Source organism: Parasteatoda tepidariorum, chromosome 11, assembly GCF_982258835.1.
Source record: "Parasteatoda tepidariorum strain Cologne lab strain chromosome 11, Ptep-v5.0, whole genome shotgun sequence".
Lineage (NCBI taxonomy): Eukaryota > Metazoa > Arthropoda > Arachnida > Araneae > Theridiidae > Parasteatoda > Parasteatoda tepidariorum.
The window spans coordinates 71,506,209-71,533,190 of record NC_141765.1 but is presented as its reverse complement, the minus strand read 5'-3'; the positions used below and the strand labels follow the sequence as shown (position 1 = coordinate 71,533,190).

Here is a 26,982-nt window from a genome sequence, read left to right as displayed (position 1 = left end):
TAATTCTAAAAAGTAATATAAATTTGCAAATCCTACAGAAAATTAAGACGAATTCAAATTAATTCTACCAGCGCAGAAGCGAATAGAAATTATCTGTATACAGGGGCGGATTAAGCGCACGCGGGGCCCTAGGCCATTCAAATTTTTGGAGCCCTTAGATTAAATTTTTTTTCTCGCATATTTTTTATTTATTCACATATAAGAGTGTTTATAGATCTTTTCATTTAAGAAAGCATATTTAAAATTAAAATAAATAATAATAAATTAAATTCTACTGTATTTAATTAAATTAGAACTAAAAAATAATCATAACATTTTGAAAAATCATTGTTTTTCTTAAGTTTTCTTAATTTATTTTCAAAAAATCCATTTTAAGGTGGCCCCTAATCATTGGGGGCCCCAGGCCCTGGCCTAGTCTGGCCTAATGGGTAATCCGGCCCTGTCTGTATGCATTAAAGGTTAAGCCCTTACTGACCCCCTCTTCACTGATTCTCACACTCCCAATAGTTATAAAGCTAAATTTGGAGCATGTGTTCTTTTATGAGATAAATAGAAAAACTGAAAACGTTTTATCTCTATTTTTGTAATTTTGGAGGTAATCAGCCTTATTAACAATCATGCTAAAGGATATGTTTTTGCCAAGGCATAGTAGTCTCAAATTTGGACCATGGACTTAATTATAGAAATAGAAAAACTAAAATGTTCCAATTTGATTGTTATAATTAATGGGGTAATTACTCCCAATTGAAAGTTATATAAACAAATGTTTTCCACTAAAATAGAAGTTTCAAATTTAGACCACGTGTTCCTTATCAGATAAAAAGAGAAACTAATAAAATTTCATTTCGATATTATGTAATTATGGGGGAAATTAGGGGTAAATAAGCCTAATAAAAGCATAATTTTCACTTAATCATCTCTTAATTTCTCCACTTCCCATAAAGTTAGAAATCTAAAATTTAGAACATGTGTTCCTTATGAGATAAATAGAAAATCCCAAAAAGTTTCATTTCATAATTTTGTTCCCTCTATCGGGGAAATTAGAGAGTAATTAGCCTAATTGATAGTAATGCTAAATGACAGGTTTTTAATTTTGACCACATGTTTCTTATTTGATAAAGGGTAAAATTAAAAGAAGTTTAATTTCGATATTCTTTAATTATCTAAGTAATTAGGGGGCTGTTAGTGTAATTAACTGTATAGCTAAATAGCACGTTTTAATTTGCCACAGAGATATAAGTCTTAAATATAGAAATCGTGTACCTTATCAGATTAAGGGGGACACTAAAAAGGTTACATTCCGATATTTTATTATTATTAAGGTCCACTTAGTTGGCAGAAATGCTACATAACTCGTTCTTACCAAGATAAAAGTCTCAAATTTGAGCCAAGTGTTCTTTATAATAGAAATAGAAAAACTAATTTTTTTTTCATTTCGATTGTCTTAAGTAATAGGGTGATTACTCCACTTGAAAGTTATGTAATTGATAGAATGATGCATAACACGTTTCTATCAAGATACAAGTCTCAAATTTGGACTCTATATTCCTTATCAGATGAAGGGAAAATTTCATCTTTTATTTCATCTTAATATTTTGTAATCATCGGGGTATCGAAGCATTGATAGAACTCACGGCAACTCGTAACCGATTGTAAACAATCTATATACAGTATAAAAAGTGCAAGAACATTGGTTTTTTCGGAAGCAAAAATTATTGACGTTCGGCGTGAGCTTGGTGTGAATTTTTTCCATTGTAAGTTTATATGATTTAACCTTTAAGGCCTGATTTGGTGTTAACTTAAAAAAAGGTTTTCTTCACACAGCAGCATCAATTGAATTGAATTTAATATAGGAATTAATGGCACAAAGTCCAAAAGAGGACATGCTGTGCCAAACAATATGTTAAAATAGATAAAAACTAAGATGCATGTTACACTTTAATTATTGTGAGATCAAATTTGCTAAAATAGTACAAGTAAGTGAATAAAATCAGATGTTTTCCTGGTACGCCAGTGTGACTCGGCACTAACAAAACAGCACGTGAAACCCATTTCTGCGAAGACTGATCAGCAAATGAATAATAAAACATAAAATTGGATGATTATCTCAAAGAAGATTATATAACTGGTGCAAAACGCTTTTACTTTCGGAGTAAATACAATATCTCCGTGTAGAGCTTGAAGAAATCAACCTTTGTGCCAAATTTTCAAATTTCATGGCTATAAGTTTCATCAGTGATGACGACACCACAGCGAACATATCAGATTTTGAGCCATTTGTAAAAATAGGCACATATTCAGAATATTAGTTACGATGTTCAATGAAGGGTTGGTTTAAAATGCAGTGTGCAACATTGGCTTTACTTTATAACATAAATGAGGTAATAAGTTGCTGATGAGATGCTCCACGGTGGTATGAGAAATTGATGAACTGATTGTGAAGGTCATCTGCAACTATCAAACATTTGTATGAGTGAGCAAGTGCTCAAATAAAATAGACGAATGTGTGAAGGCTACTTCAAATGGCCTTTTAGCTTTAAATCTTTTATCTTTTAACAAATAGCCTTTTAACTAAAATTCTTTTAACTTTAAAATAACTATTTGTTAAAAAGATGTGTTCATCAAAACCAGGATTTCTTTCAAGCAGGCTCATAATAAATGAGTTCGGTTGGATACTACGGTTTTAAATTAAGTCTAACGAAAAGAAAAGAAAAAAAAAACAGGAATGTGGAAAGAGCACTGGGACTGAGGTACTTTTTAGACAGGAATAATCCTTGTTTATCTAAAGAAAACTTACATGAGATTAAGTGTTAGTAAAATTTGATGTTTTCATCTTGTATTAACTCTGAAATGGTGTTGTTTTAATGCATAGTACTATTTTATAACAAGTATGAATTTAGCAAAAATATGAAATAAATTACGTCAAAATCAATCCGTTATCTATTTAATAAACTAATAATTTATAAGCAAATTATGATCATCAATATGCTAAGAAGTATTATCTGATTTACTGAAGCATCGTTTATTTCGTGACATTTTAACTGAGCTCGACTTCACTATTTGTGTTGATCTAAATTATGCTTAAATATTAACATTAATAGTTTTTATTACGTTTTAAATAACAATAATTCCAGATAATTTATTATTGATTTTTAAATTTAGTATTACATAAAAAATTTCAGAAAACTTAAATAAATTTTAAATTAATTTTAAATAAATCTTTTCTCAAAAAATTTAATAGATTTAACTATTCAATCACAATATCCATTACAATGGTATTTGATCTGTCTAAGTACCAGTTGAAATCCTGAATTCTCCAATTGAATCGTGCAATTTAAAATGTTGAAATCCTGCTATCTTAGCTCTGAAAAATTCAAAAATGCAACTTATCACACGATTAATAAAATAAATTTTATTATTTTATTTTCGAATTTTAGTCCATATTAAAATTTTGAAAATTCAATGAGTAATCAATGAAATGAAGAAAAGTTAGTTTATTAAACATTAATTTTATTGGCCAAAAAATAATTGATGAAAACTGTCTCCTCACCTGTATTAAAATACATTTTTGCATTATTTAAATTTATTCACTCTTTAATTCTATATAAAAGTATTTTTTTATATTTTTTATGTATTAATAAAAAAACTAATATCGGGAAAGATTTTGAGCAAGTTTTTGAATGAATTGTTGCTAACGAGACAGTCATGATCAATTATCATAGTGTCAGTTAGACAACAAAGAAGTAAAACTACCAAATTTGATTTCATATATCTTGATCTGGCATCACACTACAAATATTTATTTTATTTTGTTTCAGGTGAACGATTAACAGACGGTGAAGTTGAGGATATATTAAAATCATGCGGTGGAGCAGAAGATGATGATGGATTTTTGAAATATGAACGTAAGCCTTAGGGATATTTTAAAAAATTCCAAAAAAAATTGATTTGTTTAAATTCAATAATAAACAATTATTTTATATATATGTGTTACGGCGAATGACCGAAATCGGTGGTTGTGGACTTTCACCGGTGAATGTCGACAAACACCAAATACGGCGGTGAAAGATCGAATATTTCATTACATTCTTGTACATTCGGACCCTCACCGGTGTATGTCAACAATCACATAGTCGCTTTGGTGAATGTCCGAAATATTTGTTATATCCAACTTTATATTAATTTATTCGTTGATATAATTATATTTATTTGATATATTTATATTTATTTTATATTTTAATACTTACTGACGATAGATTAGAAGAAACATCAGTGTTCAGAGTAGCGGGCAAATATATACCGGGCAATGGCACTTGACCTTAAAAAAACATCAGTGTAGGGTATATCGGGCAAATATATACCGGGCAGTGGCACTTAACCTTAAAAAAACATCAGTGTAGGGTATACCGAGCAAATGTATACCGGGCAATTGTAAATGTATGGCCCGATACTCCAAACACTGATGTTTCTTCTGATCTATCGTCAGTAAGTATTCAAATATCGAATAAATGTAATTTTATCCACGAATAAATTCATATCAAATCGAATGTAATAAATATTTCAGACATTCACCAAAGCGACTATGTGATTGTTGACATTCACCGGTGAAAGTCAGAAATAAGGGTATTTAGCAAATATTTCGGACATACACCAAGCGACTACGTGAATGTCAACATTCACCAGATTTCAGTGTTTCACCGTAACATATGTATATATAAAGTTAGTTACAACCTTGGCCAAAGTTGTAACCTTGGCTCTTTGTTCGCCAAGGTTACAACAATAGAAGAAATTCAGAAATTTTGGAAAAGATTATTTACTTAAATTTGTTTTTCTCCGTGGATCAACCTTTTTCAATCATATACCAATACTCATTAGCAGTGAATGTTATGAGATGTCTGCTTATTTAAATTTCTTTAACAATTTAGAATTTATCGCGCTACTAGAAAGATCTGGTTTGCCCTCCTAATTCTTATTTACGCAGTAATCTATATAATTTCATAATTTATTATCTTTAGTATTTAAAAAAAAAACAAGTTTTTAATAGAAACAAAAAACTTCTTTTATTTAAAAAAAACAACAAAAAAAACATGGTTAAGTTTGATTTTTTCTTTATTAATATTATTATTACACTCGTCACAACTACGTCACAAGAAAACTTATAAGATGTCATAAATAAGTTCGTTATTGTTCGAGAGTCAATTCACAAATGTTAAAGATGTTTTAATGAGAAAAAAAAATTACATACTGATATTATGATCGACTTCAAATTTATGAAATTTGTTAAAATACTATTAGTTCTAACAATTGTTTCCAAATTTTCACTAAGTTTTTCCATATAATTCTAACGCACTCGTATAGCTAAGTTTTCTTTTCTTTTGCAGTGATAACGCTGATATTTCCACAATTGCAGATATGCGTGGGTACTAGTCGGTTTGGTGATATAAATCATCACCTAATAAGACTTTTGGGCTGGGGTTCTATTGTTAATTCTAAATCAGTGGTTACCAATTGGCTGATATTAGTTGTCATTTATTTGCGGACAATTTTCATAAAAAATCTATATGGGTTAAAAGTACTTTTCTTCATTCAGAAAAAAAACTTAATTTCTTCTTTTCTGTGAAATTTAACACACCAGCGGTGCAAAAAAATTTTTTATCTCAGGTAAAAATCTACTTCTTATTTTGATTTGTAATTCAATACTTTTGTTTCGTACAACTTGATAAAAATCTGGCCGTAACATCAAAATGTTCCTTCAAAAATAGAAGAGTCCTATATAAAATTTTGATAAAGTTGCAGCCCCCAGCCTCATGTAAGTTGGAAACCCCTGTTCTAAATTATAGGATATCTTATTGAATTGCACATTCTCCTATTTGGTTATAATGTTTCAAAATCCTCGTAATGTAATGTCTCCGGTAGTTTCAAAGCCGGAAGAATCCAGACATGGTTGGGCAGTTGGGCAGCGTAGTGTGGAGAGCAGGGTGATTACTACCATCACATACCGTCCTATCTAAATTGTGGTAGCGTAGCGTGCGCTAGTATTGCTTTCGGATCATCATTAGACTTAAATACCAAACCAATAGCCCATTAGCATAGTTTTAGTGCGACGTTAAGAGATAAACTGTCTAAAATGTGAGTTAGAAAGGGACACATACTTTCTCATTGCCAAAGTTGTCACATTTCATCATAGAAAAATATTTTATTTTTACGAATAAAAGGGACGAAATGATTTTAGAAGTCTTGACGGCACTCCTTTTTTGTCACTTGAATTAATATTCACTTTTAAAATATTTAGTGCCGAATTTTTTAAAGTAAGCCACTAATATGGTTTATTAAGTGGTTTTTTTGCCCGGTTCCTGCTTTAAGTATTAAAAAATGATTTAATGAGCCTAATTTTTTTAAAGAAAAAAAGATATTAGCAAATTTGTTGGTCTGAAACGGCTGCATTGCAATTTAAATTAAAATATTCCATTTTTTTTTAAAAAAAAACATTATCAATGCATTTTAATTTTTTAAAGATTAAAAATTTATCAAGATTTATTAAATTATTAAACTGGTTACTTTAAATAATTGAAAAGTAGAATTAATATTTGCTGTTTAATGCGTGTTTTTAACATTAGAATTTATCGGCAATTTATAAAAAAATAATAATAATCTATGTATTTTATGACTTAAATGAAATAGAAACAAATTTAATATTTTAAAATAAAAGGCACGGAGAAAATTAAACACGAATAAAAACTGTTAAAATTTTAAAAATGTTATATTAAGAAACAGTTTCTAAAAGACATTATTAATCACGGTTATTTTTTGCACAGCACGCTGACTCGTCTATTTTAAATTTTGCATGAGTTTGTAACTATTTCGGCTCGAACAATTTTATATGCTTGGGGAACGTTCAAAAAACTTTTTGATGTGCAATGAATAACTCAACTAACACAGAAATAAAAGTAACATAACTAAAAATATCTCCCGAAAGAGCCATTTTTCACGCAAACCGTCTCTGCATTTTAAGTGCACATTTTATGCATTTTTTTTTCTCCACTCTTGAGGCTATTTTGATCGAAGCGGGGGAGTTCAACATGATTCAACAGGAGCACTTGGCTGATTTTTAAAGACGCTACTGATACATAACAGGACTTGAAATAGTTTAGATCATTCAAGAAAAATATTTGTTTTCATTTATTACCTTTTACTTATATGTCCATCAAGAACTGCTTCAAAAAATGATTGCTTGTAGATAAAGTTTTAAATTCTGTTTAATTTAGTTCAAATAAACGTTTCATAAATTAAAAAGATTTTAACTACTCTTAAATAATATAGTTTAATCACGCCCATGAATGAAAGATATGTTTAAAGTGTTTAGTTTAATTATTATCTGGATTTCTATTAGTTTAAGACATACTAAACATACATATTTAGTAAATTCAATGGTGTTTTAATTATTAGTTTGATAATAACAAATAATTTAAAATTATCTCAAGTTTTCTAAGTATTAATACAATTTTGTTGAATATAAAAGTTTGAATTGATTTCAAACTATATAATTATTAATTGGTTTATTATTTAATATTTTATTACTCTTGTTTTGTTTGTAATCAGAACCCTTTATTTTTAAAAGGTACTTTATACGACCACCGGCTAAGTTATAACTTTTCTAACAAAAGAAAAGTTCACCCACTATATTTTCACCCACTATCCTATTGCGGACTTCAAAAGAATGCACCCCTTATTTCCCTTCATGATAACTTATACTTACTATTGAAATCAAAATTCGCTGACGTCATAAGATATTGAGCACTTCGTTTCATTTTATTATTGCAAAAACGATTTGAAAAGTTGTTCAAACATTCCTGCATAAACTATGCAATTCAATCTTCAGATAAAAGCAGTTTTCTCTACGTATTTGAATGCTCGAAATATAAGAAATAACTATTTTTTTTCTTTTTTATTGATATTTTTACATTAAATATGTGTATTTGCTTGTAACCACAATTTTATCTGCTATCGTTGTTATAACGGACTTTAACTTTGTAGCACTTAAAAATATTTTTTTTAAACAAAAATATTTTACAGCAACAACTTCTGAATTATATAAAATATGAAGAAAATTAAGTTATTTTTTTAAAGCAAATGCTAGGTTCGCATACCACGGATGAAAATAACTACCTTATCATTTAAAAAAGAAAAAATTAATGTAATTTCTTATAGGATTTTCAAATTTATTAATTTTTGTAATTTCAAATTACATGAGAAGAAAGTCAATGATAAAAAGTTTCTGATGATATTGTACTTTAAAAAACAGTTCTTTACTACTACAAATTTTTTGTTTTTTCCGTTTCAACTTCTCTACATATGCTCTATATCAACTTTTGACAGGTCTCTCTTTGAGATTTACGTCAATCCTTGATAAAAATAAACAAATAAATAAAGCTTGCTGGCAGGCAGGGGTTCCAAACAAAGGGTGTATTTTTTCTTCAACAGATGCTATGCAAGTTCCATCATTCTATTTTTAATAATTATTTTTAAAGAAAGGTTTTGGATTTATAATAGGTTTTACATTATTGTATATAATTCTGATCAAGCTTTTGAAATAATTGGTATTTTTAAAGTTTTTATTTGACTATCATTCGATCCAAGAATAGCGCTATAGTTTGGACCCCATAAATTGCCAAAAGATGTCCGCATAAATTACAGTAGTTTGCCTAATTTCCTACTGTCCTCAAAATTTTTCAGCAGAAAGTCTTCATTTTTCTGATACACTTCCCCTCTTGCAACTTTTTTTTTTTTCAATTCTAAAAATCCTATTAGCAACTTAATTCTGACTATCTAAATCAGTAAGATTTTTAATTTTTATTACCGTCGTTGAACAGCAGACGCAATTTCTCGGGTTTAAGACTTTTTGGGTATTGTTCAACACCATAGCCTTGTAATTTTGAATAGAGGATTAGAACAAATTCGCCTTCGTCGAGGACTTTTTGGTGGAACTAATCCGCATCGCAGAGAGGAAAACCACGAAAACCTCCCACGGTTAGCCTGACGGCAAGAGAACTCTAACCACTGAGGCCCGACTACCACTGAGGATACTATTCGTCAGCACTGAGTTCGGTGCAAGCCGGATGTGGAAATCTTATCGACTAGTCATCTCTGGGATTCGAACCCGGTTCACCTCGCTGGTAGGCGAACGCTCTATCCCCTGAGCCATCACAGCTCAATTCAGTAGATTGTGAAAGATCTTGTTATCCTGTTACAAGCCAAATTTTTACAAAAACAATGTTCAACTTCTAAATTAACTTTACTTTAAAAAAATCTCATAATCACTGTCATGTTGAATATACAGAAACATAATTAAAATTTTTAATTTAATAATTGAAAAATTGTAATTAAAACATAATTTTCTTTTCAAATTGATTTATTTTCTGTTTTAATTGTTTTCTAAGACGTACGATACCAGTTTGCATAATTTTCCACATTCTTGTCTCACAATTTTAAAAATATCTCCTCCTAATTTTTAAAATTATTTCTCTCTCAAAACAGTTTTCTACACAGCACAGATTCTATATGTCTCTTGTGTTTTTTCCCTTTTCCTGTCTCTTTAATATTATTTTGCATACAGTGTAAAAGGTCTTCCTTAATCACCACTCTTCATGTTCTTTTTTAGAATCCCTAAAAAATTTTAAACTGAATAATATGCACGTTAGGGTTAGGAAGTATTAAGTTAGAACAAATAAATGAAATAAAAACGCCAATAAATGACAATTGAAAAAAGATTAGGAGCATGAAAATCAGTTACATTACTCGAATAAACTAAGAAGAAATGAAAGGCGTTTGTTAGGAACACCTTCAAGTGGCAATTAAACACTTTCTTTCTTTCTTTTCTTTTTTCTTTTCCTTCATAACCTCTCCTCTCTCAATTGTGGTTCAATCGAACCGTGATGGCTCGGGGGATAGAGAGTTCGCCATCCAATGAGTTGAACCGGGTTCGAATCCCAGCGATCGCTGATCAATACGTATTCCGCATCCGGCTTGCACCGATCACAGTGTTGACGTAAAATATCCTCAGTGGTAGATGGATATAGAGTTAGAGTTCCCTTGCCGTCAGGCTAACCATGCGAGGTTTTCGTGGTTTTCCACTCCATTCACTAAAAACGCAGGTTAGTTCCATCAAAAAAGTCGTTAACGAAGGCAAATTTCTCCTAGCGCTTGATCCAGAAGTTCCCTTGTCTTTTGGATTGGGTTCAAAATTACAAGGCCAGGGAGTTGAATATTAGTAGGCGTAAACCCAAAATTCTGTCGGCTGTTCAACGACGTTTATAAATATAAATAAATAGTTGTTCTATCAGATTTTGATGACGTTTTTTTTTCTTATCTTAAATATTAGCTTGCAATCCCTAATATCAGTATTTTTTTAAACTTCATTTTGTACAAGTATTCTAAAAATCTCTCATTTAGGACAGTCTTTACAAAATATCTTGTATAGATTATTCTTTTTAGCAAAGCGTAGTGCTTTAGAAATGAGAAAAAAAATATTGATGGCTGAATGGTTATCAAATCTTTAAATTATAAGAGAAAATAATATTATAAAATGAATGTCTTATCATAATCTTTAAGTTATCATAGTCATAACGTGCATTTTTATGATGAATTATTTACTTTCATTGGCAATAACAGTATGTTCTATATTCTTTTTCTTTTGCAGCATTTGCAAAGTGTGTAATGACCGGTCCTTTCCCTGAAGAACTCAAATAATGAAAGTCAACGAATTATGGTGTTTAATTATAAATGTTCAAAGAGAATGAACTATCTGCTATGCAATTAATGTAAAAATAGATGAACCTGCGAAAGGGCAATCAACAGAAAAGCGTTTATATATTGTTATCTTTCAGTAATTAATTAATGCTGAACACAATAAAATTGCTATATGGTTTGCATTCTTGTTTTTTACCTCGAATTTACGTAAATATTTTTATTCTTTCAGTTTGACATCTTTATGTACCTTAGTTAAAGTATTTTTTTAAAAAATTAGCTATATTTATCATTCTCATAAAACAGTTCTTTTAAAATCACCAAATAAGAAGGTTGAAGTGACAGAAAGGTTTTTATATTAATAAATGTATATAACTGCATTAGAAAAAGATATATATCTTGTAAATTATTCACAATATTTAAACAATGAATTAAATTCAAATTTTAAAAGAGATCGAATGATATTTCATTTGAATTCTTCGATTTGATTAAATTTTACAAATTTAAGCTATCTCAAATTTCCATGCTTTACAAACATACTGATTATATTTATAATCTATATTATGAATTCACTTATTTTTAATAATTCTATAATGGTTTGGGAAATAGAATTTGCAGACACGATTGGAACGGTATGTTGGTAATTTTTAATGCATTTTTAATAATGTTTTTAATGCAAATTAGAAAAGAAAGAACACAAAAGAAGAAAATTATATTTTAAACAAAACAGGCCCATCTTTTGAATTATTAATGCTCTTGAATCATTCCTTCGCGTAAGCATCATTCCCTCATTTTATATATAAGTGGCTGAATGATCGCGAGGGAATGAGAAATTTATTAAAATTTTTAAAATTGCAGTTAAGCCTAATTAACTTCTGAAATCACTCATGTACAAATATATTCAAACAAAAAATTCATAATGGGAATAAACTTTAAAATAGTGCTGTGCAGGGCCGGATTAAGATATGAAAGGGCTGGTGGGTAAGTTGGGATCTTACCATTCTCTTTTCTTTGCTTTTTTTTATTTTATGAATTAACAAGTTGGCCAGACAAGGGGAAAACATTAATTACATTTTAATTAAAAAAGAGATTACATTTTAATTTAAAAAGAATAAAAATTATTAATTATTTTTTATTTGTTAATTACTATGATTTTTTCGTTAAACTATATTCTGAAAAGCACTTTTCCTTAAAAAGATATTCATAAGTTATAAAACTAGTTAACGTATACTGTGAGCACTTAAAAATAAATATTCCTGCAAAAATGGTCCACATATAATTTAATCATAAATACTGTAATGTAAAGTTTTTATGAATGATGCAGAAAATCCACTTTGTGTCATGCTTTTCGACAGTATTCAAATGCGTTGTACTTAAAATAAGATTTATGTTTAGCTCAGTTTCCAACATAAACCCACGTTTACGTCTAAAACATTTTCTGGAACGAGTATTTATTTAAAAATGTTCCGAAATTTCTTTTTCATACCATTAATAAGGCAATATTAAGTATTAATTTTAATGAATTCTAAAGATTGAATAAAAACAAATGACATAACTTGCATCGTATCGAGGATGTTTGCTCCAATATGAAAGCCCTCATGCTATGATGAATATGAGTAATAAATGTAAGTTATGAATCCAAACAGCAAACTTCAACTTTGAAGCATCCAAAGCAACAAAATAAACATTTTAAAGCCAATTTCGTGTTTTTGTTCTATAGTCCTTAAGTAATAAAGTTTGATAAAATAATAATAGTCACAAAAACGTCATTCATGATTTTAGACATGAATTTCAAAAAGTGACATGAATGATTGATAACACTTACTTTATGTTAGGTATATAAAGACTTTTCAACAAAGATTTGGTTTCAAGAGATTTTGACGGAATTAAGCTGAATAAATCTTTACGACTTTGATGGTAGTATATTTTATACAACATACAATTATGATATCAATCATTTTTTTTAATACTATTAATTGGAAATTTGTGTATATCTTGAAAACCGCTCCTTAAGTTTCTCGCGTCCCACCCTTCAAAAAAATGAGGGGAAAAAACAAATGCTGAAAGAAAAAGATTTCTGCTGCTCCTATGGAGCAAATCAGTAATCTTCTGTTCACAAGCTAAAAAAAATTTTGTCAGACTTTTATTAATATTAATTTTAGAATTACTTTTATAATTTAATTGTACTTTTTTCATAGGATTTTTCTCTTTTCAAATGCTTCAAGATTTATATTTGTGTGAGCATTTTTTATTTTTTTGTACATTTATCAAATTAGAACTCCTACAAAGTATTTTTGAGTTTAGGAAATTTTTAAAATTTAAACATTTATTAGGAATGTGCATTAAGGGTATTATTTAATAGAGCTATTAATTAAACTCAACTGTAAAATTGCTTCGCTTCTGAACTGCACTAGCGTGTAAATATATATACGTATGTATGCATATATATATTATATATATATTAGGGCGTATCGAAAAAATCGAAATTTCTTAAATCTTTCTGCGGTAGTGCGGAAAAGATGTGAATTCCTATTATTAAAAAATTAGCGGAATCTCAAAACTCTGGGTTGATATCTTCTGTTGCCTCAATGGGCTTAAAGTTCCAAAAATTCGACTAAAAATGATTAAAATGCAAAAATTAATACATAACCACAGATTTCGTTGATCGGTTTGAGGTAGCACTTAAAAGTTACAATATTTTAAAAACAACAACTATAAAAAATTTTAGAATTACAGATTAATATCTTCTGCCGCCTCATCGGCATCTAAGTTTGGAAATTTCGACGCATTTTGGTACTTTTCTGTATAACTGTTTACTGCTTGCACAATGCACAATCGAGACAGACTGGATTTGGCGCTCTGCCAAAAAAAGTAGAACAACCTTATTTTGAACCCTATTTTGACAGTTCTTGTCAGTCAAAGATATGGTGTATCCAACAGAACCACGGCTGCTATAGCATGGAGTGTTATGAAAGATATCGCAAGATTAATATCGCAATCAGATACCAGCCTCATTAGAGACAAAAATAAAATATGGAGCAAAAAATCGAGAATTTACAAAGAAATTGTCTCAAAATCAAATGAAAATCGGTCCACTATATATGGCATTTATTTTGATAGACGACATGACAAAACTTTAACATCAGAAACACTCGAGGGCAAGCAGTTCCAAAGAACTATTGTAAAAGCTCATTACTGTATTCTATCGGAGCCTGATTCTACGTACATGAGACATGTTACGCCTGTAAGTGGATCTAGTCCTCATATACCTAATAGCATTAGTAACCTTTTCGTTCTCCGGTGTGACGGCACCGTAGTGAACACAGAAGTGTTTAATGGTGTAATTCGCAGGCTTGAATTGAAACTTCAGAGAGCAGTACAATGGATTATCTGCTTACTTCATTTCAATGAGTTGCCATTACGACACCTATTTGAGTCCATTGACGGCAAGTCATCTGGCCCCACATCTTACACCGGAGACATTGGACGGAACCTCAAAGGATGCGAAAAGCTTTCAATTGTTGCTTTTAATAGCATTGAATGCGAGATGCCAGATATTGATCCCACCACTCTCAGTTCAGATCAGAAATACTTATTAAGCATTTGCACCGCCATTAGTTTTGGCTTTTAATGTTCAGATCTAGCTAACCGGGAACCAGGAACATTGAATTTGGTTCACTGGCTAACAACTGCTAATCGAATACTGAGGTATATCTACATATCTACATCAGGTATGAGGTATGACATGAGGTATATCTATTGATATATATCTACATTAGACCCATCAAACGTGTTGCTAACTTTAGTTGTATTCATTCTAAGAGTCTGCGCACCCTCATGGTTCCGAATAAAGATTCATCATTCCATAAAAAACAGTACTAGACACCTGTGGCATTTCATCAATTCCTCTCGCTACTTGCCTAAAAAGTATCGTGACGTAATCAAACAAATTATTTCTCGCAACGCTTACTTTGTATCTCCAGAAAACATGCTTTTGGCCATGTTAATGGATGAGGGGTGCCATATTAGGACCCTTGCAGCTCGGTGGATTAGTAAGGCAAGGGAAGTTAGCCCAGAAGGAAATTGTGTTCGCAGATTCGTTATTCCTGCTCTTAACTTTGGAGCAACAGACTATGTAGATCTCATTGACTGGCAAGCTTGTTATGTGTTCACCCGTTCTCAAAGAGATCAGTTCTCAAGAACTTCTGAAGATGATAAGGGACGGTATGCCAATGGACTGATGTAACTTTATTAAAGTTCCTTCACACACACAAGTAGTGGAGCGGATTGTGAAACTAGTTATTGCAGTTTCGGGAAAAACAGTTGGGCCGCTGAGCATGGATAGATTTATTAGAGCGACACTAGAATCCAGAAAACATATGTCAAAATTTGGGACAAAAAATGATTACAAACAGTAATGCTTTTGTCATTTGGTAAAATAAAGTGAGGCAAAATAAAGTCTCTCTTCCCATTAAAATGAGGTAAGTGTGAAGTTTATTAACTGAAATTTTTTGCCTTCATTTTCCAAAATATTGTGGCGATGAGGCGGCAGAAGATATAAAAATAAAATTCTAAAATTTTTTATGGTTGTATTTGTTACAGAATAGCAACTAGTAAACACTACCCCAAACCGATAAGCGAAATATGGGTTTGTTTATTTTATTTTTTTATTTTAATGATTTTTAGTCCAATTTTCGGAACTTTCGGCCCACTGAGGCGACAGAAGATATTGACCCAGAGTTTTGATATTCCGCACAATTTTTAATGATGGGTGTTCACATCTTTTCCGCACTACCGCAAAAAGATCTAAGAAATTTCGATTTTTTCGATACGCCCTAATATATATATATATATATATATATATATATATATATATATATATATATATATATATATATATATATATTTGCGGTATGTATGTATATATATATATGCATGTATATATGTATATGTATATAACGTCGTTGCCGAGAGGAAGGATAAAAATAGGTCTTAGGCAAGGAAAGAGGGTAAAAAATTTATTTATTATTTATTAGACAGAGAACGGTTATCAAAGTGGACACGAAATCGTCGTGCTCCTCAATAAAATCTAAGAAAAATCTCGGAAGGAAGTTCTTAAAGCTATATATTCGTAAAAGCAACGTGTGAGTTGTGGTGTGGTTGTTAGCGCCATGGGTAAAGAAGTTTGCAGACTCGGCGGTCAGGGGTTCGGTCCTGGTCACAGATTAATTGTACATTTTTTTTCTATTTACTTTATTTTTCGATATTTCAACGTGAATAAAGTGTTATATATATAAAAATAATTATTTTTCTTTGGGAAAGAGGGAATAATAGCAGAAAAACGGATAAATTTCGACTCCGGAGCAACGCACACGACTCACTCCGTAACTCCCTTTAATATTAACTTATAATTTTCAAACTCTGCCGGAAATTAGAGTTTCATATACCAAACAATCGTACTAAAGGAAATTTTTATACTCTAATTAGGGGGCACATAATGGGCCAAAATAGATTTTGCTAATTAACCGGAAAGAAGTTCTTTAAGCTATATATTCGTGGAAGCAACGTGTGAGTCCTGGTCTGGTTGTTAGCGCCATGGGTAAAGAAGTTTGTAGACTCGGTGATCAGGGGTTCGGTCCTGGTCATGGATTAATTTTCAATTTTTTTTTCTATTTACTTCATTTTATTTTTTAAAATTTATTTTTCAATATTTCAACGTGAATAAAGTGTTATATATATAAAAATAATTATTTTTCGTTGGGAAAGAGGAAATAATAGCTAAAAAATGGATAAATTTCGACTCTGGAGCTGCGCACACTACTCACTCCGTAAATCCTTTTAAAATTAACTTATAATTTTCAAACTCTGCCCGAAATTAGAGTTTTATATACCAAACAATCTTAGCAAAGGAAATTTTTATACACTAATTAGGGGACACATAATAGGGCAAAATAGATTTTGTTAATTAACCGGAAGGAAGTTCTTTAAGCTATATATTCGCGGAAGCAACGTGTGAGGCGTGGTGTGGTTGTTAGCGCCGTGGGTAAAGAAGTTTTCAGACTCGGTGGTCAGGGGTTCGGTACAGGTCACGGATTAATTTTTAATTTTTTTTTCTATTTACTTTATTTTATTTTTCAAAATTTATTTTTCGATATTTCAACGTGAATAAAGTGTTATATATATATGAAAATAATTATTTTTCTTTGGGAAAGAGGGAATAATAGCAGATAAACGGATAAATTTCGACTCCGGAGCTACGCACACGACTCACTCCGTAACTCCCTTTAATATTAACTTATAATTTTCAAACTCTGCCAGAAATTACAGTTTTATATACCAAACAATCGTAGCAAAGGAAATTTTTATACACTAATTAGGGGACACATAATGGGGCAAAATGGATTTTGTTAATTAACCGGAAGGAAGTTCTTTAAGCTATATATTTGTGGAAACAACGTGTGAGTTGTGGTGTGGTTGTTAGCGCCATGGGTAACGAAGCTTATAGACTCGGTGGTCAGGGGTTCGATCCGGGTCGCAAATTAGTTTTTAATTTTTTTTCTATTTACTTTATTTTATTTTTCAAAATTTATTTTTCGATATTTCAACGTGAATAAAGTGTTATATATATATGAAAATAATTATTTTTCTTTGGGAAAGAGGGAATAATAGCAGATAAACGGATAAATTACGACTCCGGAGCTACGCACACGACTCACTCCGTAACTCCCTTTAATATTAACTTATAATTTTCAAACTCTGCCGGAAATTAGAGTTTCATATACCAAACAATCGTACTAAAGGAAATTTTTATACTCTAATTAGGGGGCACATAATGGGCCAAAATAGATTTTGTTAATTAACCGGAAGGAAGTTCTTTAAGCTATATATTCGTTGCCGCAGCGTGTGAGTCCTGGTGTGGTTGTTAGCGCCATGGGTATAGAAGTTTGTAGACTCGGTGATCAGAGGTTCGGTCCTGGTCATGGATTAATTTGTAATTTTTTTTTCTATATACTTTAATTTATTTTTTAAAATTTATTTTTCGATATTTCAACGTGAATAAAGTGTTATATATATAAAAATAATTATTTTTCGTTGGGAAAGAGGAAATAATAGCTGCAAAATGGATAAATTTCGACTCTGGAGCTGCGCACACTACTCACTCCGTAAATCCCTTTAATATTAACTTATAATTTTCAAACTCTGCCAGAAATTAGAGTTTCATATACCAAACAATCCTACTTAAGGAAATTTTTATACTCTAATTAGGGGACACATAATGGGCCAAAAAAAATTTTGTTAATTAACCGGAAGGAAGTTCTTTAAGCTATATATTCGTGGAAGCAACGTGTGAGTCGTGGAGTGGTTGTTAGCGCCATGTGTAAAGAAGTATGTAGACTCGGTGGTCAGGGGTTCGATCCTGGTCACGGATTAATTTTTAATTTTTTTTTCTATTTACTTTATTTTATTTTTTAAAATTTATTTTTCGATATTTCAACGTGAATAAAGTGTTATATATACATAAATAGTTATTTTTCTTTGGTAAAGAGGGAATAATAGCTGAAAAATGGATAAATTTCGACTCTGGAGCTGCGCACACGACTCACTCTGTAACTCCCTTTAATATTAACTTATAATTTTCAAACTCTGCCCGAAATTAGAGTTTTATATACCAAACAATCTTAGCAAAGGAAATTTTTATACACTAATTAGGGGACACATAATAGGGCAAAATAGATTTTGTTAATTAACCGGAAGGAAGTTCTTTAAGCTATATATTCGCGGAAGCAACGTGTGAGGCGTGGTGTGGTTGTTAGCGCCGTGGGTAAAGAAGTTTTCAGACTCGGTGGTCAGGGGTTCGGTACAGGTCACGGATTAATTTTTAATTTTTTTTTCTATTTACTTTATTTTATTTTTCAAAATTTATTTTTCGATATTTCAACGTGAATAAAGTGTTATATATATATGAAAATAATTATTTTTCTTTGGGAAAGAGGGAATAATAGCAGATAAACGGATAAATTTCGACTCCGGAGCTACGCACACGACTCACTCCGTAACTCCCTTTAATATTAACTTATAATTTTCAAACTCTGCCAGAAATTACAGTTTTATATACCAAACAATCGTAGCAAAGGAAATTTTTATACACTAATTAGGGGACACATAATGGGGCAAAATGGATTTTGTTAATTAACCGGAAGGAAGTTCTTTAAGCTATATATTTGTGGAAACAACGTGTGAGTTGTGGTGTGGTTGTTAGCGCCATGGGTAACGAAGCTTATAGACTCGGTGGTCAGGGGTTCGATCCGGGTCGCAAATTAGTTTTTAATTTTTTTTCTATTTACTTTATTTTATTTTTCAAAATTTATTTTTCGATATTTCAACGTGAATAAAGTGTTATATATATATGAAAATAATTATTTTTCTTTGGGAAAGAGGGAATAATAGCAGATAAACGGATAAATTACGACTCCGGAGCTACGCACACGACTCACTCCGTAACTCCCTTTAATATTAACTTATAATTTTCAAACTCTGCCGGAAATTAGAGTTTCATATACCAAACAATCGTACTAAAGGAAATTTTTATACTCTAATTAGGGGGCACATAATGGGCCAAAATAGATTTTGTTAATTAACCGGAAGGAAGTTCTTTAAGCTATATATTCGTTGCCGCAGCGTGTGAGTCCTGGTGTGGTTGTTAGCGCCATGGGTATAGAAGTTTGTAGACTCGGTGATCAGAGGTTCGGTCCTGGTCATGGATTAATTTGTAATTTTTTTTTCTATATACTTTAATTTATTTTTTAAAATTTATTTTTCGATATTTCAACGTGAATAAAGTGTTATATATATAAAAATAATTATTTTTCGTTGGGAAAGAGGAAATAATAGCTGCAAAATGGATAAATTTCGACTCTGGAGCTGCGCACACTACTCACTCCGTAAATCCCTTTAATATTAACTTATAATTTTCAAACTCTGCCAGAAATTAGAGTTTCATATACCAAACAATCCTACTTAAGGAAATTTTTATACTCTAATTAGGGGACACATAATGGGCCAAAAAAAATTTTGTTAATTAACCGGAAGGAAGTTCTTTAAGCTATATATTCGTGGAAGCAACGTGTGAGTCGTGGAGTGGTTGTTAGCGCCATGTGTAAAGAAGTATGTAGACTCGGTGGTCAGGGGTTCGATCCTGGTCACGGATTAATTTTTAATTTTTTTTTCTATTTACTTTATTTTATTTTTTAAAATTTATTTTTCGATATTTCAACGTGAATAAAGTGTTATATATACATAAATAGTTATTTTTCTTTGGTAAAGAGGGAATAATAGCTGAAAAATGGATAAATTTCGACTCTGGAGCTGCGCACACGACTCACTCTGTAACTCCCTTTAATATTAACTTATAATTTTCAAACTCTGCCCGAAATTAGAGTTTTATATACCAAACAATCTTAGCAAAGGAAATTTTTATACACTAATTAGGGGACACATAATAGGGCAAAATAGATTTTGTTAATTAACCGGAAGGAAGTTCTTTAAGCTATATATTCGCGGAAGCAACGTGTGAGGCGTGGTGTGGTTGTTAGCGCCGTGGGTAAAGAAGTTTGCCGACTCGGTGGTCAGGGGTTCGGTACTGGTCACGGATTAATTTTTAATTTTTTTTTCTATTTACTTTATTTTATTTTTCAAAATTTATTTTTCGATATTTCAACGTGAATAAAGTGTTATATACAGTGGGTAAAAAAAGTTTCCGTACGGTCACTAAATTTAAGAATAAATGAGCATAATTTGTGAAGTATTGCATTTTTTCTTTAAATACTGTCTATATGTGTTTAGTATATGTCTATAGAAAGAGATTTTTATAAATTTTCATTTTTACAAAACGAGAAAAGCATATTATTTGCAATATCTAAGATAAATTGAAATTTGCAATGCAAAAAAAGTTTCCGTACGCTTTATGCAAATACTTTCTGACGTGTTTAAAACAGGCCCGCAATAAATCTTTGACGTTAGAAAGTTAATCGTTAAAGTTGATCGTCTCAAACTGGAAGTTCCCAGAGCTATTCGGGAATTAGTGATTAAATTGCGAAAAGATGAATTATCCATGCGAAGGATTAGTGAAATGACTAAAAAATCGAAGTCTACTGTGCAATATATCATTGAAAGATATCGTAAACTTTATTCACTTGAGGATAGAGATCGATCCGGGAGGCCGTCCTAATTAAATCGCGGGCATAAAAGAAACATCATACACCAAGTCCACGAATTAGTGCACCGTGGTTGGCAGCTGATTAAATGGCTAGTTACAACATTAAAGTCTCAACTCAAACCGTGAAAAATGTCATTAAAAAAGTGGTTATCATGGACGTGCGACCCGGAAGAAACCCTATATAAGTTTGTGCAACAGGAAAAAGCGCCTCGAGTTTGCAAAGAAGCATGTAAGCAAGCCATTATCTTTCTGGGAATCCATTCTTTTTAGTGATGAATCAAAATTTAACATTCATGGGTTAGATGGCCGAGTTATGGTGCGGAGAAAACCAAACAAACAAATGCTAACTGAGAATTTATGCGGAACTGTGAAGCACGGTGGTGGCGGTGTTATGGTGTGGGGGTGTATGAGTGCTTCTGGAGTAGGTAATTTGCAATTCATCGAGGGAACTATGGATCGATTTGGATATCTGAATATTCTTAAGCAAAATGTGTGATCCAGAGCGGAGAAACTGTCTCTTGGAACTGGATTTACTTTTCAGCAGGACAACGATCCTAAACACACCTCTAAGATTTGCCAAGAGCGGCGCCCTTACCATCTTAAACAACAACTTCATAGCCTTCCCCAGTCACCCGATTTAAACCCCATCGAACATTTGTGGGAAGAAATTGGCCGACAACTTAAAAAATATGACATAAAAAACAAAGTTGAACTCAAAAGTGCCATTAGTAGGATTTGGTGTAATATTTCTCCAGAAACAACAAAAAAACTTGTAAGGGTAATGCCAAAACGTCTAAGAGAGGTGATAAAGGCCAAAGGAGGGCCCACTGATCATTAAATGCATTTTTGTAAATGTATTTTGCATTTTTGTAAACTTCTTTGTGTGCTAGGTCACCGTACGGAAACTTTTTTGCTCGATGTTTACGACATTTTTTGAGTTTTTAAGATTTATTATTTAATTATGCCAGTATTATCATCCTTTTAATATGAATAAATATTGAATAATATTAGATTTAACACATTTTTAAGTTTTCATTTTTATCATTATGAATTTTGTGTGACAAATTAAACTTTGATTTCCATTCATATCTGCGTACGGAGACTTTTTTTACCCACTGTATATATGAAAATAATTATTTTTCTTTGGGAAAGAGGGAATAATACTGTTTGTCTACGATAGGTACTCTGTCCGCCATTCGTCTGGAGGGGTGGCGGGGACTATGGTAACGAGATATGATTATTTCAAGTAGGGGTGCGGGGTCCCTCTTTAAGACTGGTTTCGGTGGGAGAAAAGGAGACTTCTTTCTTCGATCTATTGTATTAGCCCTAGAGTTAAGAGAAATGAGCATTCGCGCCTGAAACATCGTTTAGAGCGTGTGATTCCTTTTTTTTAATCTTTTCTCTTTTTCAAAAGCTTCTGTTTGAGGAAAAAAATTAAAAAAATTTCTATGTATGTATGGAATATGTATGGAAATTGTATAAAATTGTTTAAAGCAGCTCAATGATTTATTAATAAATAACTCATCTATAAATTTATCATACATAGTAAATTGGTTATTAAGAAAAAAATAAATTTGCTAATAAAAACTGTTTTTAATAAATAGTGAAAAAAAACTGTACAGGTTACAATAAAATATGAATAAGAAAACGTAATTTAAGCAAAAAAAACTTCAGATAATTTCAGATGGTTTGATGGGTGCTGATAAAAATCATCGTTGATAGTTTTAGATTTCATCCTAGTTGCGGTCACTTGCTTTCAGTTTCAAAAAAAAAAAAATAAATAAATAAATAAATAAATAAAATATTTAAAAATTAATAATCAAAACAAAGATATTTAATATTTCTCCGGCACAGATAACGTGAACTATTTTTATTTTCAGCAAAAGTTTTATCTCCTTTTAAAATCAGAGTTATTAAGTTTAAGCTCTTCACTTTTTCCAGAAAATTCAAGTAATAAAAGAAATTAACTGTTTTAAAAAATGTGCAAGTTTAGAAATTAAACCATCTAACAATCAATGAACATTCATAATAAATATCGTAAAATTAAAAAGTAATATTAAAAAAACCTGTACTACCCTTAATGTCAGAATTTGTTCACTTTTTTTCCTTTGAATTTAAAAAATAACAACTGATTGAATCGAGAGAATTATTTTAAGTAAGAAAGAAATATTCATGCGAATCTTAAAAAAGTTCTTGAATCAGATTAAATAAGTCTCCTACTGGTGACTGAGTCAGCCAATCTGGTATACTCCCCATACAAGCTATCATCGAAGGCGAAAGAAAAGGAGACCTCTTCATCGAAGCCACCCTCCCTAAAATGCTCTCTTCTTGTTTCCATAGCACCAGACTGCCGCAGACTTTGTGGCGGACAGAGTACCTATCGTAGACAAACAGTAGCAGATAAACGGATAAATTTCGTCTCCGGAGCTACGCACATGACTCACTCTGTAACTCCCTTTAATATTAACTTATAATTTTCAAACTCTGCCAGAAATTACAGTTTTATATACCAAACAATCGTAGCAAAAGAAATTTTTATACACTAATTAGGGGACACATAATGGGGCAAAATAGATTTTGTTAATTAACCGGAAGGAAGTTCTTTAAGCTATATATTTGTGGAAACAACGTGTGAGTTGTGATGTGGTTGTTAGCGCCATGGGTAAAGAAGTTTGTAGACTCGGTGTTCAGGGGTTCGGTCCTGGTCACGGAATAATTTTTAATTTTTTTTTCTATTTACTTTATTTTATTTTTTAAAATTTATTTTTCGGTATCTCAACGTGAATAAAGTGTTATATATATATAAAAATAATTATTTTTCTTTGGGAAAGAGGGAATAATAGCTGAAAAATGCATAAATTTCGACTCTGGAGCTGCGCACACGACTCACTCCGTAACTCCCTTTAATATTAACTTATAATTTTCAAACTCTGCCAGAAATTAGAGTTTCATATACCAAACAATTGTACTATAGGAAATTTTTATACTCTAATTAGGGGGCACATAATGGGCCAAAATAGATTTTGTTAATTAACCGGAAGGAAGTTATTTAAGCTTTATATTCGTGGAAGCAACGTGTGAGTCCTGGTGTGGTTGTTAGCGCCATGGGTAAAGAAGTTTGTAGACTTGGTGATCAGGGGTTCGGTCCTGGTCACGGATTAATTTTTAATTTTTTTTTCTATTTCCTTTATTTTATTTTTTAAAATTTATTTTTCGATATTTCAACGTGAATAAAGTGTTATATATATAAAAATAGTTATTTTTCTTTGGGAAAGAGGGAATAATAGCTAAAAAATGAATAAATTTCGACTCTGGAACTGCTCACACGACTCACTCCGTAACTCCCTTTAATATTAACTTATAATTTTCAAACTCTGCCAGAAATTAGAGTTTCATATGCCAAACAATCGTACTAATAGAAATTTTTATGCTCTAGGGCACATAATGGGCCAAAATAGATTTTGTTAATTAACCGGAAGGAAGTTCCTTTAGCTATATATTCGTGGAAGCAATGTGTGAGTCGTGGTTTGGTTGTTAGCGCCATGGGTAACGAAGCTTATAGACTCGGTGGTCAGGGGTTCGATCCGGGTCACAAATTAGTTTTTAATTTTTTTTCTATTTACTTTATTTTATTTTTCAAAATTTATTTTTCGATATTTCAACGTGAATAAAGTGTTATATATATATGAAAATAATTATTTTTCTTTGGGAAAGAGGGAATAATAGCAGATAAACGGATAAATTACGACTCCGGAGCTACGCACACGACTCACTCCGTAACTCCCTTTAATATTAACTTATAATTTTCAAACTCTGCCAGAAATTACAGTTTTATATACCAAACAATCGTAGCAAAGGAAATTTTTATACACTAATTAGGGGACACATAATGGGCCAAAATAGATTTTGTTAATTAAATGGATGGAAGTTCTTTAAGCTATATATTCGTGGAAGCAACGTGTGACTCGTGGTGTGGTTGTTAGCGCCATGGGTAACGAAGTTTGTAGATTCGGTGGTCAGGTGTTCGATTCTGGTCACGGATTAATATTTAATTTTTTTTTTCCCTTTACTTTATTTTATTTTTTAAAATTTATTTTTCGATATTTCAAAGTGAATAAAGTGTTATATATTTAAAAATAATTATTTTTCGTTGGGAAAGAGGAAATAATAGCTGAAAAATGGATAAATTTCGACTCTGGAGCTGCTCACACTACTCACTCCGTAAATCCCTTTAATATTAACTTATAATTTTCAAACTCTGCCAGAAATTAGAGTTTCATATACCAAACAATCCTACTAAAGGAAATTTTTATACTCTAATTAGGGGATACATAATGGGGCAAAATAGAATTTGTTAATTACCCGAAGGAAGTTCTTTAAGCTATATATTCGTGGAAGCAACGTGTGAGTCGTGGTGTGGAAGTGAGCGCCATGGGTAAAGAAGTTTGTAGACTCGGTGGTCAGGGTTCGGTCCTGGACACGGATTAATTTTTAATTCTTTTTTCTATTTACCTTATTTTATTTTTTAAAATTTATTTTTCGATATTTCAACGTGAATAAAGTGTTATATATATAAAAATAATTATTTTTCATTGGGAAAGAGGAAATAATAGCTGCAAAATGGATAAATTTCGACTCTGGAGTTGCGCACACTACTCACTCCGTAAATCCCTTTAATATTAACTTATAATTTTCAAACTCTGCCAGAAATTAGAGTTTCATATACCAAACAATCCTACTTAAGGAAATTTTTATACTCTAATTAGGGGACACATAATGGGCCAAAAAAAATTTTGTTAATTAACCGGAAGGAAGTTCTTTAAGCTATATATTCGTGGGAGCAACGTGTGAGTCGTGGAGTGGTTGTTAGCGCCATGGGTAAAGAAGTATGTAGACTCGGTGGTCAGGGGTTCGGTCCTGGTCACGGATTATTATTTAATTTTTTTTTTCCCTTTACTTTATTTTATTTTTTAAAATTTATTTTTCGATATTTCAAAGTGAATAAAGTGTTATATATTTAAAAATAATTATTTTTCGTTGGGAAAGAGGAAATAATAGCTGAAAAATGGATAAATTTCGACTCTGGAGCTGCTCACACTACTCACTCCGTAAATCCCTTTAATATTAACTTATAATTTTCAAACTCTGCCAGAAATTAGAGTTTCATATACCAAACAATCCTACTTAAGGAAATTTTTATACTCTAATTAGGGGACACATAATGGGCCAAAAAAAATTTTGTTAATTAACCGGAAGGAAGTTCTTTAAGCTATATATTCGTGGGAGCAACGTGTGAGTCGTGGAGTGGTTGTTAGCGCCATGGGTAAAGAAGTATGTAGACTCGGTGGTCAGGGGTTCGGTCCTGGTCACGGATTAATTTTTAATTTCTTTTTCTATTTACTTTATTTTATTTTTTAAAATTTATTTTTCGATATTTCAACGTGAATAAAGTGTTATATATATAAAAATAGTTATTTTTCTTTGGTAAAGAGGGAATAATAGCTGAAAAATGGATAAATTTCGACTCTGGAGCTGCGCACACGACTCACTCTGTAACTCCCTTTAATATTAATTTATAATTTTCAAACTCTGCCCGAAATGAGAGTTTTATATACCAAACAATCTTAGCAAAGGAAATTTTTATACACTAATTAGGGGACACATAATAGGGCAAAATAGATTTTGTTAATTAACCGGAAGGAAGTTCTTTAAGCTATATATTCGCGGAAGCAACGTGTGAGGCGTGGTGTGGTTGTTAGCGCCGTGGGTAAAGAAGTTTGCAGACTCGGTGGTCAGGGGTTCGGTAGGGGAGAGTGGGGTCAATTGTAACAGGGTACGATTGTAACAGAGCAAAAATTTCGAGTGCCGGGTTCTAGATTTGGTTCCTAGGTGGTGCACAAGGTGTATTTAACAAATCTACATGTACACCCCTGATGGCAACCATTTTTATGTACTTTTGAAAGAGTTACATCACAAAAGATATTTTCACGTCACGCAAGTACTTTTTTTGGTATTAGAATATC

The 26,982-nt window shown here is 31.4% G+C and overlaps 1 protein-coding gene across 1 annotated transcript in view; it reads left to right on the top strand.

Moving 5' to 3' along the window:
• Window positions 1–10,928, top strand: part of LOC107455473 (myosin light chain 1) — a 33,520-nt gene extending 22,592 nt beyond the window's left edge. Inside the window, exons 5-6 of the mRNA XM_016073052.5 lie at window positions 3,819–3,905; window positions 10,697–10,928. Coding sequence (XP_015928538.1) covers window positions 3,819–3,905; window positions 10,697–10,746 — 137 coding nt within the window. The 3' untranslated portion in view covers window positions 10,747–10,928. The remainder of the gene's footprint in view (window positions 1–3,818; window positions 3,906–10,696) is intronic.
• The last annotated feature ends 16,054 nt before the right edge of the window (window positions 10,929–26,982 follow it).